Source organism: Mustela erminea, chromosome 16, assembly GCF_009829155.1.
Source record: "Mustela erminea isolate mMusErm1 chromosome 16, mMusErm1.Pri, whole genome shotgun sequence".
NCBI lineage: Eukaryota > Metazoa > Chordata > Mammalia > Carnivora > Mustelidae > Mustela > Mustela erminea.
Genome location: NC_045629.1, coordinates 36554006 through 36568681, shown reverse-complemented (window position 1 = coordinate 36568681; position 14676 = coordinate 36554006). Strand labels below are relative to the sequence as shown.

At 34.7% G+C, this 14676-nt stretch overlaps 1 protein-coding gene across 3 annotated transcripts in view; it reads right to left on the bottom strand.

Moving 5' to 3' along the window:
• WWP1 (WW domain containing E3 ubiquitin protein ligase 1) overlaps positions 1-14676 on the bottom strand; it is a 120268-nt gene that overhangs the window by 71107 nt on the left and 34485 nt on the right. For all 3 annotated transcript variants that reach the window (XM_032316199.1, XM_032316197.1, XM_032316196.1), the window contains exons 4-5: positions 10145-10283; positions 9376-9500 (exon numbers count right to left, since the gene is read on the bottom strand). In XM_032316199.1, the coding sequence (XP_032172090.1) occupies positions 9376-9500; positions 10145-10283 (264 nt within the window). The remainder of the gene's footprint in view (positions 1-9375; positions 9501-10144; positions 10284-14676) is intronic.

Here is a 14676-nt window from a genome sequence, read left to right as displayed (position 1 = left end):
TGACACATTTCTCTGCTGTGTCTCCCTACCATTCAATGTAAAGGGATAATTTTCAAATTATCTGATTACTGTAAATCACTTGGGACATAATTCAATTAAAAGTGAACTTAATGGGGGCGCCTGGGTGGCTCAGTTGGTTGGACGACTGCCTTCGGCTCAGGTCATGATCCTGGAGTCCCGGGATCGAGTCCCACATCAGGCTCCCGGCTCCATGGGGAGTCTGCTTCTCCCTCTGACCTTCTCCTCGCTCATGCTCTCTCTCACTGTCTCTCTCTCAAATAAATAAATAAAATCTTTAAAAAAAAAAAGTGAACTTAATGGATTTCAAAATGCTTTCCTCAACAAAGTTCTTGGTTCTACTAAGACCATAAACAAACAAACAAAAACCTAACACAGTGTAGTCCCCAGGATTTGAGTGGCAGCTATCTGACTTCTCCCTCAGGTGTTTAAAGTGGCTCCACCAGACTCAAAATTGAAATACAAGACCAAGTTCTATACACACTCTGATATGGATATTAGTTATGCTGCTCTTACATTTTTCACCCACAAATGGTGACAAAGATTCTCTCCTTAAGCAAACTCCAATCAGACTCCTCGGAGTCATCTTCTTGAGTGGGCCTCAACCTTGGCCTATAAAAACTGCAAATGCTCAGCACAAATGATCTCATCCATCACTCCTCCCCACATTAAAAAACCTGAACACACACTAACAGAGCTGTAACAACGCAAGGATGATTGTAGCCCCACTTATATTGCCTACCTGAGAAAATTCATGGCTGTTAAAAAAAAATTTCATGTTTGTTCCAGTCTACACCTGTGAGAGGACTCGGACACCCTGACCTTAGAGCATTTACTAAAAAGGGCTTACAATGGTGAATTCTTCCACTCTCCCTTTGTGATCTACAGCTTACTCACTGAACAACGCGGGGTTCAGGGGCACTGACTCCTGGTGCAGTTAAAAATCCCCCTTTAACTTTTGACTCCCCCCAAATTTAATTATTAACAGCCTACAGATAACCAGATGCCTTACTGATAACAGAAACAGTCAGTGAACAAATGCTATATATGTATTATATACTGTATTCTTATAATAAATTAAGCCAGAGAAAAGAAAAATATAACTAAGAAAACCATAAAGAAGAGAAAATGTATTTATGGTACTGTAATGTAAAAAATCCAAAAATATAAGGGAACCCGTACCATCCAAACCTGTGTTGTTCAAAGGGCAAATGTAATGTTACCCTCTGTAACTTGGGAGTGTCTTTGTCCACGATGTGAAAGCCACTCCTTGGGACTGTAATCATCAGGAAGGCTAGGGCTTAGGACTCACTGTCTATGTGGGAGAAGAGAATTCCAACCAGCAGAAAAAAAACTAGCCTATCACATTTATTCCAATAAACCCTTCATCATTTTTTACTTCTCTGACTCTACTTAGCTTCCACCCTTATCCTGCCACTTCCTCATTGTCCCTTTGAAATGCCCAGTTACCATTACTGCTATACAAATACAAATTTAGTTCAGTTCAAGCTGGACCGTCTTCCTTATTGCAACAGTGTATTACTGATTAAAATCTGTCCTTATCATTTTAACTAGTATCAGGCTTTACCTTTAATAATGGAGGGAGTCTTCTTTCACAGTTTAAGAAACAGTGGGATTAAGAGAAAGAAATGTATCTCAGATTATCAGTATCCACGGCTGAGGACATACCACATACCTCTGCATAGCCAATTAGATAACTTCTATAATTTAGAATGGCATCCGCATGATCTAAAAACATTAACTGAAGGTTGGAGTGCAAATGAGGGCTTAAACCTACATAACTTCTCAGACAATGTATCAGAGGACTGCATAAGCAAAAACTCTGGTCATTATCCAACCAGGTTATGACGAGAAAAAAAAAAAAAGGAAGGTTCAGGCTTGCCTGGATTTAAATGTGAAGAAATGAAAGAACTTCCCTAGTAAGTTCCTACTGGGTATTTTTGGGGAAAATATAAGATGATTTTAGGTTGGTTTAGTTGTGGGTTTTAAGGCTTTAACAACTTAAAACAACCATGAAGGCCAAAGAAGTATCTTCAAAACTGGGAGATATATCTATTCAAATCAATTAAGCCTCTACTCTCACCTCAAATTTATCAGGAGAAGGGATAGAAAAACATGAATTTGTCAGAAGAAAATGTCAGGGCCTTAAGTACAGAAGAAATTAGGCCATAAATTTGAAGAGGGACAATGTCTAAGTGCCAAACCAAGAGGCTAAAACAAAGGCACCCAAGAATTTTATCAATATGAATGCATTTTTAAATTCTACAGGGCTACCTAGAACTACACTAACTTTCTTTTATTCTAATTAAAATTAAAAGCTAAGGTTCAGAAAACCAGTGTTCTAGTCAAAACTTCTGTTCTTGAGCAAGCCACTTACATTAAAAGATACTTAATAAATGAGTCACTCGGATTAATGCCCAAAGGGTTCTTTTACCTTTAAAGCACTATGATTCAGCTTTAAATTTACTTACCTTCTGTTATAGGCTGAGTTATGTTCTGCTAACCACCCCCCCCCCCCGCTTCATATGTTTAAGTCCTAACCCCTAGTACCTCAGGAGGTGACTCAATTTGGAAATTGCATCTTTGAAAAGGTAATTAAAATGAGGTGCCTCTTCCAATAATGACTGGTGTCCTTTTACAAGGAAGAAATTCTGATATAGACACATGCACGGAGGGAAGAAAATGTGAAGATATAAGAAGATGGCCATCTATAAACCAAAAGAGAGAAGTCCTCTGAAGATACCAACACTGCTGACATCTTGATTTCAACCTTCTAATGGCCGTAATTGTGAGAAGGTACACTTGCTACTTAGGACACGCAGTCTTTGGTGTTTGGGTATGGCAAACTAATATAGCTTTCAATAATTAAAAAAAAAAAGATGGACTGCCAGGGGTGTATAGGATGCTACTACTAGCATTTCTGAAACCATTAACTTCAGACATGTATGAATGTTTACAAAATTTTATTTTTCCTCTGAGCATATTCTGCTCAATTAAATTCTAAGAAATAACTTCAAGATAATACAATTTACAAAAGTTTCCTTTTAAAGAATACTGACATTCTGACCCTCCTACAATATTACTTTGGCAGATAAATATCATAATCTTTGTAAGAAAGATAATTTTGTAAAGAATACCACTGAATGATAAGGGAAATGCACATAATATTAAGAGAGCTAAGCACAACATGATACTGAATAAAGTCCCAATTGTTATACTCATGTACACACAAACAAAATTCATCAAACTGTTAGCAATTACCATCTCTGGGTTGTGAGTTATAAGACATAATTATGTGTACTAAAAAAGAGGTGCCATGCATAGCTAAACACAAGACCACTCCTTCAAGTTAAGAAGAGACAGATATATTGATTTACTCATAGAAATTAATGAACAGAGAAGGTCTAGCAAAACATTCTAAACACAGAAGGTCGAGCAAAATGAGAAGACAGGAATATGCTCTAAAAAAGAAAGAGACAAAGCCTCACAAAAAATCTAAATCAAATGGAAACAACCAATCCACCTGATAAAGAGTTCAAAATAATGATCATAAAGATGTTCACTGGACTTGAGAGGAAAAGTGGATGAACTTACTGAAAATTTCAACAAGACATAGGAAATATAAAGAAGGACCAATCTGGGATGAAGAATACAAAAAAAACCCAAAACACAAAATATACACTAGAGAGAATAAACAATTACATAATGCAGAAGAATGAATCAGTGATATGGAAGGACGGGTAATACCACCCATGCTAAACAGCAACAAGAAAAAAAAAAAGAACTTTTTACAAATGAGGATAAGTTATGGGATCTCTTAGATAAGGTAAACAAACATTTACATTAGAGAAGTCCCAGGAGAAGAGGAAGAAAGAGACTGAAAACTTCATTTGAGAAATAATGGCTGAGAACTTCCCTAACATGGGGATGGAAATAAGACACTGAGGTTCAGGGAGCACAGAGTTCCAAAGAGGATGACCCAAAAGGGTCCACACACCACAACATAATAAAACATATCAAAGATAAAGAAAAATAAAACATATCAAAGATCAAAGATAAAAATTTAAAAGCAGAAAGAGAGAAGCAAACTAGTCATGTATAGAAGCCACAAGGCTATCAGTTGATTTTTTTTTCAGAAGAAACTTTGCAGACCATTAATTAATTAATTAATAATATTTTACTCTTTTTTTAATTCAAAGTGCTGAAAGGGAAAAAATCTACAAATTAGAATATTGTACCTGGCAAGGTTATTAATCAGAATAGAAGAGTTTCCCAGACAAACAAAAGTTAAAAGAATTTATCACCACTAAAACTGGCCTAATAAGAAATGTCACAAAGACTTCTTTAAATCAAAAAGTAATTACAAGTAAGAAAATTATGAACAAAAGGAGTAAAATATGATAATATATACATAAAACCTGGAAGGGAGGATTTAAAAAAAAGTTCTTTTAGAATGTGTTTCAACGGGGCGCTTGGGTGGCTCAGTGGGTTGAAGCCTCTGCCTTCCACTCAGGTCATGATCCCAGGGTCCTGGGATTGAGGCCCACATCAGGCTCTCTGCTCAGCGGGGAGCCTCTCTCTCTTTGCCTACCTCTCTGCCTACTTGTGATCTCTGTCAAATAAATAAATAAAATCTTAAAAAAAAAAAAAGGATGTGTTTCAACATAAGTGACCATCAATTTAATATACAGGCTGCTATGTACTTTGGATTTAATTGTGAACCTCACAGTAACCACAAACCCAAAAACTAATAGCTACACAAAAAACTGAGAGGAAGAAAGCCAAGCATAACCTGAAGAAATACATGAAAATAGAGACTAAACAAAACAAAACCAATCAAACAACAACTTCAACAAAAAGAATAGATCAAAAAATCTAAATGCTGGTTCTTGGGGCACCTGGGTGGCTCAGTGGGTTAAGCCTCTGCCTTTGGCTCAGGTCCTGATCTCAAGTTCCTGAGATGGAGCCCCACATTGGGCTCTCTGCTCAGTGGGGAGCCTGCTTCCCCCTCTCTCTCTGCCTGCCTCTCTGCCTGCTTGTGATCTCTCTCTCTCTCTCTCTCTCTGTCAAATAAATAAATAAATAAATAAAATCTTCAAAAAAACAAAAGCAAAAACTAAATGCTGGTTCTTTGGAAAGATAAAACTGCCAGACTCATCAGGGAAAAAAAGAGTAAAATCACAAATGAAAGAGAAGTAACAACCAACTCCAGAAAAATACAAAGGATTAAGAGAGACTACTAAAAAAATTATATGCCAACAAATTAGACAACCTAGAAGAAATGGATAAATTCCTAGAAACACCATCTTCCAAAACTCAATGAGGAAGAAACAGAAAATCAGAACAGAACAATTTCTAGTAACAAAATTGAACTGGTAATCAAAAAACTCCCAATAAACAAAGTCAAGAACTATACGGATTCATAGGTGAATGCTATCAAACATTTAAAGAAGAGGTAATACCTATTCTCCTCTAACTACTCAAAAAAAAAAAAAACAACAGAAGAGGGGGGAAAACTTCCAATTTCATTCCGTAAGGCTAGAATTACCCTAATACCAAAACCAAAGACACTATGAAAAAAGAAAGGTCAACATCCGTGATGAAGACAGATGCAAAAATCCTCAACAAAATACTAGGAAACGGCATTCAATAAAACATTAAAAGGATCATTCACCACTATCAAGTGGGATTTACTCCAGGGAGGTAGGGATGGTTCAATATTCACAGATCTGTCAATGATATACCACATTAACAAAATGAAACATAAAAACCATATGATTACCTCAATATATGTAGAAAATGCATATGACAAAATTCAATATACATTAATAAAAACTAAACCAAGTGGGTTTAGCGGGAACATACCTCACTATAATAAAGGCCATATATGAAAAACCCACTTAACATCATACCCAAGGTGAAAAACCGAGAGCTTTTCCTCTAAGATCGGGAACAAGACAAGAATGTCCACTCTTGCCACAACATAATATTTAAAGTCCTTGCTACAGCAATCGGACAAGGGGGAAAAAAAAGGTAAGAAAGTAAAAAAGTAATGATAAGAAAGAAGCTAAATTGTCACCATTTGCAGATGATAGGATACTATACACAGAAAACCCTAAAGACTCCACCAAAAAACTATCACAACTAGTAAATGAATGCAGTAAAGCTTCAGGACACAAAACTATTATACAGAAATCTGTTGCATTTCTATACACTAAAAATGAAGTAGCAGAAAGAGATATTAGGAAAATAATTCCATTTACAATTGCACCAAAATAATAAAGTATCTAGGAATAAACTTAACCAAGGAGGTAAAAAGACTGATATTGTGAAAACTATAAAACACTGATGAAAGAACTGAAGATGACACAAATGGAGAGACATACCATGCTCATGGATTGGAAGAATACTGTTAAGATATCCATACTACCCAATGCAATCTATAGATTTAATGCAGTCCTTACCAATAGTATTTTCACAGAACTAAAACAAACATTCCTAAAATCTGTATGGAACCATAAAAGACCTCAAACACCCAAAGCAATCTTGAAAAAGAAGAACAAAGCAGACGTACCATAATCACAGACTTCAAGATATATTACAAAGCTATAATCAAAACAGTATAGTTCTGGCACAAAAACAGACACACTGATCAATGAAACAGAACAGAAAGCCCAGAAATAAACCCATTCTTATATGGTCAATTAATTAGTCTATGACCAATGAGGCAAGATATACTAGGGAAAAGATAGTCTTTTCAATAAATGGTGCTGGAAAAACTGGACAACTACATCCGTAAGAATGAAACTGAACCACTTTCTAATACCACACACAAAAATAAATTCAAAATGAATTAAAGACCTAAATGTGAGGCCTGAGAACTCCCAGAAAGAACTCCCAGAAGAAAACATAAGCAGTTACTGCTTTGACACTGGCCTTAGCGACACTTTTCTAGGCAAGGGAAACAAAACTACTGGGACTACCACCAAAATAAAAAGCTTTTGCACAGCAAGCAATCAACAAAACAGTCTACCAAATGGGAGGAGATATTTGGAAATGATATATCCAATGAGGGACTGATATCCAATATACATAAACTTATACAACCAAAAAAAAAAAAAAAAAACAAGTAATCTGATTAAAATGGTCAGAGGACCTAAGTAGACATTTTTCCAAAGAAAATGTACAGAAAGCTAACAGACACATGTAAAGGTGCTCAATATCACTAATCATCAGGGAAATACAAAGCAAAACCACAATGAAATATCACCTCGGCCTTGTCAAATGGCTTTAAAAACAAGAAGTAACAAGTGTTATAAGGATGTGGAGAAAAAGGAACCTTTATGCACTGTTGTGGGAATGTAAACTGATGCAGCTGCTGTGGAAAACAGTACAGAGACTCACCAAAAAATTAAAAACAGAATTACCATATGATCCAATAACTCTACTATAGGGCAAATACACAAAGAAAACAAAAACACTAATTTAAAAAGATACATATACCCTTATGTTTACTGAAGTATTATTTGAAACAGCCATGATACAGAAACCATCTGTGTCCATCAACAGACAAATGGATAAAGAAAATGTGGTAATAAACAAAAGAATATTACTCAGTCATAAAAAAGAATGACATCTTGCCATATGTAACATGGATAGACCTACAGGTTAGTATGCTAAATGAAACAAGACAAAGAAAGACAAACACCGTATGATTTCACTTATAGTGGAATCTAAAAAAAAACAAAAAAGGAGAAACAGACCCATAAATATGGAGAACAAACTGATAGTTGCCAGAGGGGAAGGGATGGGGAATGGGCAAAACTGAGTGAAGGATAGCGGGCGGCACAGGCTCCGAGCTATGAAATGAGTAAGGCACAGAAAAAAAGGTACAGCACAGGGAATACAGTCAGTGGTACTGTAACAGCATTGCATAGTGACAGATGGTAGCTACAACAGTGGTGAATATAGCATAATTTACAGACTTGCTAACATTACTATATATACATCTAAAACTAACATAATATTGTGTGTCAACTATACTCTTTTTAAAAAAAGCAGGGGGGCTCATGTAAATGCTTAATCCAGGGCAGAAACAGCATATAAACTGGCTAAACCAAACATTTAATTCTGAAATAACAGAAGTTAACTGAGGTATTGTGTATTTACACCAATAATGCTATAAAGCCAAGAAAAAAAAAAGATACACAGCAACCATAAGACCAGGAAAGGTATTACATGCCTTTAAGACATTTCTATAACCAAGATGAACTACATGAACAGAAACCATGGCACAGCAGAGAATTAAACTTTCACTGTTTCAAAAGAATTTTTTTTTTAAATCTGTGTATATAAAAATTAGTATGGCTTTTACATTTTTTGACTCATAACTCTTTATGTCCAAAAACTACATCAAAAACAACAAAAAAATTTTTTAAATCCCCTTATTATTTAAAACATTAGCATTTTTACCTGTAACTCAGCATACCTTTAGGAATGAGAAAATTTCTAAGAAAATAAGATGAACAGAGGCATTGGTTTGAGTGAAACTGCCTAAATGTCAAAAAATATGAGATTAGTTGAATCATAAACTGGAACTCTGGCTTTTAATCTTTGGATCACACAATATTTTTAAAAAATCATTAAAAACAATAAACTCTCACCCCAGAATTATAAAAGTATGTAGACCTCCCAATTTTTGCATACAATGATAGATTTACAAATAAGTGAAGCTTAAACCATTTTACCCAGGCTAGAAAAATGTCATTATCTGGAAACATATTCATATTAAATTATTAGATGAAAAAAAGCAGGGGATAAATGAGTAGATACAAAGAAAAGTATGTTTATATCGATGAACAGGAAAGAGACAGGAGACTAAGTTATTAGGAATGCTTAATCTTGGATAGTGGAATAACAATTTATTTTCCTCTGTAATTTTGTATATTCTCTGTATTTTCTATGATGAACTAGTTATTAGTAAGAAAATTTAAGAGTTAGAATTTATTTTGTACAAATTATCAACCAAGTTAAGAGTACTCAGATTATGATCATTTTTCAAGTTTTAAACTACATAATTAGTAAATAATAAATCATTCTTATCACTGGCAACAGGGTACTCGTGGATGACTAAGACCATTTTGTAAAATCTGTTAGAGAAAGGCCAGAGGTATGTATTTCCTATTTCAAACAGAGCCACAAACTCTATTAAGAGCAGTAACACACAATAACTCAAGTTCTCTTTTATAAATACAAAACTATTTTTGCTTTTGGACTTCAGAATACTTTGAAAAGTACCTAAAATAAATTTTTAAAGAAACAAAGATAAGAACTTACATTTTCTATTGTGTATTAACAGAGCTTGTTTCAGATCTATTGTTGCTCTTCCTAATAAAGCATCGGCTTTTAAAGTATAATGACTCCAAACTCGAAATTCCAAAGTAGACTGTGGGGTCACATTTCTGTAAGGGTAAAATTATAACAAAAATACAGGAATATACATTTATTTCAGTAATTTTTAAAAAGCCATAAATTCAGTTTTGAGAAAAAATATTGTATGAAACAGCAAACTATCTGAATTATAAATAAAACCAATTATTTCCCTTCAAATGCATTAGGACTTCAATAACTAGGTAAGAATTCCTGTATCACAAAACCAAAACACCGCGGATAGATAAGAGTCTTGTTGAGATTTCACAGTAACACTAGTTCTATCTGAACAAACTCCTAAATATTTAAGAGAACTGATGATGTTATTTTTAATAATTTTACTATGTAAAATTTATAACATTATCTTTTAGAAAGGACAAAAATTAACAGTGATTTTGTCTTTTTTTTTACAAGACAGTAACAGAAAATATGGCTGTATGGAATAATTCAGTTAATAAAACAAAAAGCAAGAATTACAATTCTTCCTCTCTAAAGAAAACAAAACTAACCAAAAATCTTTTCATACTTAAAATTGTCTATTCACACTGGAAAATAACACTACTTACTTCCAGATTATCCTACAACTACAACAGAAGACCAACCAAAAGCATTCTAAGGGAGCATACGCTGCCCCCCGCCTTTTGGAAATCCTACATTCTCTATACAAGGTACTTACACGGTTAGCTGTTCATCCCATTTTGGATTAGAAGAACTACTGGATTTTGCTGTTTTCTTAATTTCTCCATCTACAATTACTTCTGTATATACTGCTGTTCCAAACCAGTTCTTTTTTCTTTTTAGTTTGGCACTAGAAACTAACAGAAACATGATAACCACTAGTGAATATAGGTGCACCAAAAGTAGTACTTTGTAGGAATCAATCAATAAAAATGAACTGTGGGGGAGCCTGGGTGGCTGAGTCAACTGAGTGTCTGCCTTTGGCTCAGGTCACGATCCTGGAGCCCTGGGATTGAAGCCCATCTCGGGATCCCTGCTCAGGGGGAGTTTGCTTCTCCCTCTCTTGTTCTCTCTCTCTCTCAAATATAAAAAATCTTAAAAAAAAAACCAAACAAACAAACAAAAAAAAACCTGTGTTTCTTAAGCAACTTAAACTCTTTTCATTGGAGAATGAAGAAACAATACAAAAGGCTATTGATAATGCCTGAGAACCACTTGAATTTTTAACAGTTTTACTGAAATGTAATTCATATACCATGTAATTCACCCATTTAACTTGTACAATTCAATGGTTTTAATATACTCACAGTTATGCGACCATCACCACAAGCAACTTTAAAAACATATTCATCATCCTAAAAAGAAACCCCAGTCACCACATTTCTTCCTAGTCCCCCCATCAGCCCTAGGCAACCAACAGGTTCTCTCTCTCTCTCTCTCTCTCTCTAGATTTGCCTAAATAGGGACGTTTCACAGAAATGGATTCACACAACACATGGTCTTCTGTTACTGGCTTCTGTCACTCAGTATGCTTTCAAGGTTCATCCATGTTGTAGCATGTATCAGTACTTTAATCCTTTTACTAACAAATAATATTCCCACTATATGGGTATACTTTTTATTTACTGATTCATCAGTTGAGAGAGATCTGGGTTGTTTCTACTTTTTGTCTATTGTGTGTAATACTGCTCAACATTTGTGCATAATTTTTATGTGGACATATATTTTCATTTCTTTTGGCATACATTTGGGAGTGGAACTGCTGGGTATAATAACTCTGTGGAATAATGCCAGACTGTTTTCCAAAATGGCGGTACCATTTGACATTCCCACCAGCAGGGTATAAGGATGCCAATTTCTCCACATCCTTGCCAACAATCTGAATTTAATACTGAACTGCATCAAACCTCAAAAGAAAGAAGTTTATTTTCAGATTCAACATACCTATGAACCTCTCTGTCGGGTAGTGTTTCATACTTGCCTACTGAAAATTAGATAAACTTCAGCAATTTAAAAAAAATGCTTTACCAGGAAAGTTCGTTTCCAAAAAGGGGGAAGTACTTGCTTTTTCAAATAAAAACATTAATTTCAAAATGTCATTTGAGAAATTAATGACAACCATTCATGAAGTGAATTTTATATCAGATTTGCCTGATTTGGAGGAAGACCTGTTTAATTTAGGCTAAACAATTACTTTTAAATATTATTTTTGCAACTACTAATTCAAATGAGGAGTACAAATTTTCAGGGCAAAGTACTGACTACCAAGCAGCAGTAACAACTTACCAAGATCACCTCTACAGTCTATTACTTATGAATACTGCGAGTCTGAGAAAGGGGAATACCCTTCCCCTTCCATGCCATGCCTGTATCACATGTTGAAGTAGGAACATAAGCTAATGTAGGCTTCTAGTCTATTATGAAAGAACAGTAACACAGTCACATGAAGAAATCACTGAAATATGAAGTGATAAATGCTGCAGCAGAAGAAGAGTATTTGAAATACAGTAGCGTCTTCAATTAATTTTTCTTCTTTTCAGAAGAGAAAGAGAGGGTGGGAGAGCGGGACACACAGGGAGAGAGAAAATATCCTAAGCAGGCTCCAGACCCAGCATGGAGCATGACGCAGGGCTTAATCCATTTCACAACCCTGAGATCATGACCTGAGCCAAAATCAAGAACTGGATGCTTAACTGACTGAGCTACCCAAGTGCCCTAGAGTCTTCAATTAATATCCCAAGAATAGAAAGAGAGACTCAAAAGAAAATACTGTATTTAAGAACTAGCAACTATTATTCTATTTATTATTAATTACTACATGTATTAACTCTTCTGAGTTAATTGCAGATACATTCAAAATATATCCACTGTATACCTTTTATTGGCGAAGTCTTCAATAATACTAGGCGTCAGCAAGGTAAGGAAAGTGTTAAAATTTTTAATTTCACACAAAAATGTATAATATGATGGCAAAAAAATGTACATATAAGTAACTAAAACGCTACAATTTTAAGTAAAGATAAACCTTATTAATTCAAATAAGAACCCTAGTTAGTGAAGTAAATAGGATAAACTTCAGTTTCTCATTTATTAAGTTGCCTATGTGTTATACACAAAATGTCATATATAAATACCAAAAATCTATCAGAGAGTTCTGTATATGTGTATGAAAAGAGAGAGAATTTAAGAATCCCACTCACAGTAACACCTGCCCTCAAAAAAAAAAACCTAGTAATAATTATAATAAATGTATAGGATCTACATGAAGATAACTATAAAACTTCACTGATGGACATAAAAGACTTAAAGGGAACGACATGATATATTCCTGGATTTGAAGTTTTACACTGAAATATTTCAATTATCTCTAATTTAACAAATTATTTTTAAATGACCTAAATGAAAACATTAACATGGTTTTGAGAGAGGTTTTTGGGGGGCACAACAGAGGAAAAGGGAAGGAGACTCTCAAATTCAAATGAAAGGTAAAGAAAATTCAAGAATAGTGAAGATATATTTTAAATTACCAAGTAATGAGATTTTTCCCAACATACTTTTTAAGTACTATACAACAGAAAAAAATAAAGTACTATAAAATGGAAGTTATTAAAACAGTCTGACTATGATGTAAGGACAGAAATGAAGAGAAGAGAATAAGATATTTGTGTATGACAATGGTGGCATTTCACATCAGTGGGAAAAGACAGATTATTCCATAAATGTTGAAGCATTTGAAAAGAGTAGTTAAATTCATAATTCACTACACTCATACAAAAATATGATGATACATATGAGCACAATTAAATTTAAAAAATGATAGTAAGGTACTAGGAGACATAATACCTAAACAAATCATGAATGTGAATATAAGAGCCCATTAATTTTTCAATCTCAAGTCTGTTTTAACATGCCTTGCATTTCCTGCAGAAAGCCTGAAATCTCAACTACTAAGGTTGATACTCGTCTGGGTGCTATTATGTTTACGTGCATGCTTCATTCCAGTATTAATACCATATTATGGTAGGTAGCTTTCTCTTCTATTTTCTTGTTACACTTTTCCTGCTCTGCATGATCAATGTTCATGATCTTATTATTGCCAAATCAGTTATGGGTTAAAAATAGGAATAAAAATAAATCAGCTAATAGAGTAACTCAGTTTATAGACCATAACCTGCCAGACTGCAATAGCAGAAGGGCCTTAGTCATGGTACTGATTATTCTAAACGTAAAAGAAATATCAATACAAAAAAAGGAAGGAAGGAAGAAAGATAAATCAACACAGAGGTCACTGTTCTCTAATAAAAGGAGCAACCTCTTGGGAGTCCAAAAATCTTGGTTGCTTTCCTATTACTAACAGAAGGAACTTACTCTGATTCTTGGTCTTAACTGGAAAAACAGTAAATGTGTATTCCAAAAGGTACTGTTAAATCAGTAAGACTGGATTTTAAGGTGCTTTGTATTTAAAAAAAATCAGTTCAACAAAATGAAAGAAAGGTAAAGAAGAGAAGGGAGAAAAGCCTAAATCTTGTACCATCTAGCATATGTCCCAGTTCAGTTTCCCAAGATCATCACCGTATTTCAAAGGAGAACAGTAAATGACACTCAAAAAGATAAATACCATACACTGGCACTACTTGCACTTCTCTGGTCCACACCTATTTACCAACTGGTTCTCTAGACTTCTGGTGATTCCATGAGCTACCTGGTAGCTGCTCAGTAAGTTTCTTTTTGGCTCAATTCAGTCAGATCAGGTTTTTGTTACTTCAACTAAGAAGTCACAGAAAGGTCAAAACCAGGAAGAAAGTTACACATCAGGTAAGTTGGCCACAGGTAGGTCCTACACAAGTAACACTGAAAAGCAAAAATGTGGCTCTAAGCCTCTTATATCGAACAAAAGAAGAAATATCAGGAATTATGTAAGCAGTTAAGTGGAGTACATATCAGAATCATCCAGGGAATTACTTCAAAATATACATCCCAACAGTTGACTGAAAATGAAATACAATAACCCTTAAACCTGGCTCAACCTCACTCATAATGAGAGAAGATAGTTACAATGACACTACCTTAAATACCACTTTTTACCTGTCGACAAACCAAAGCTTGATAACATACTTTGATGAGGCTATGGGGAAACAGGCACTCTCTTAGACAGCTGGGAACAGAAAACGGTACAGATCTTATAGAGAGGAATATGGCAATAACTGGCAATATTACATGTGTTTACTCCTTGACTCAGCAATCTCATTC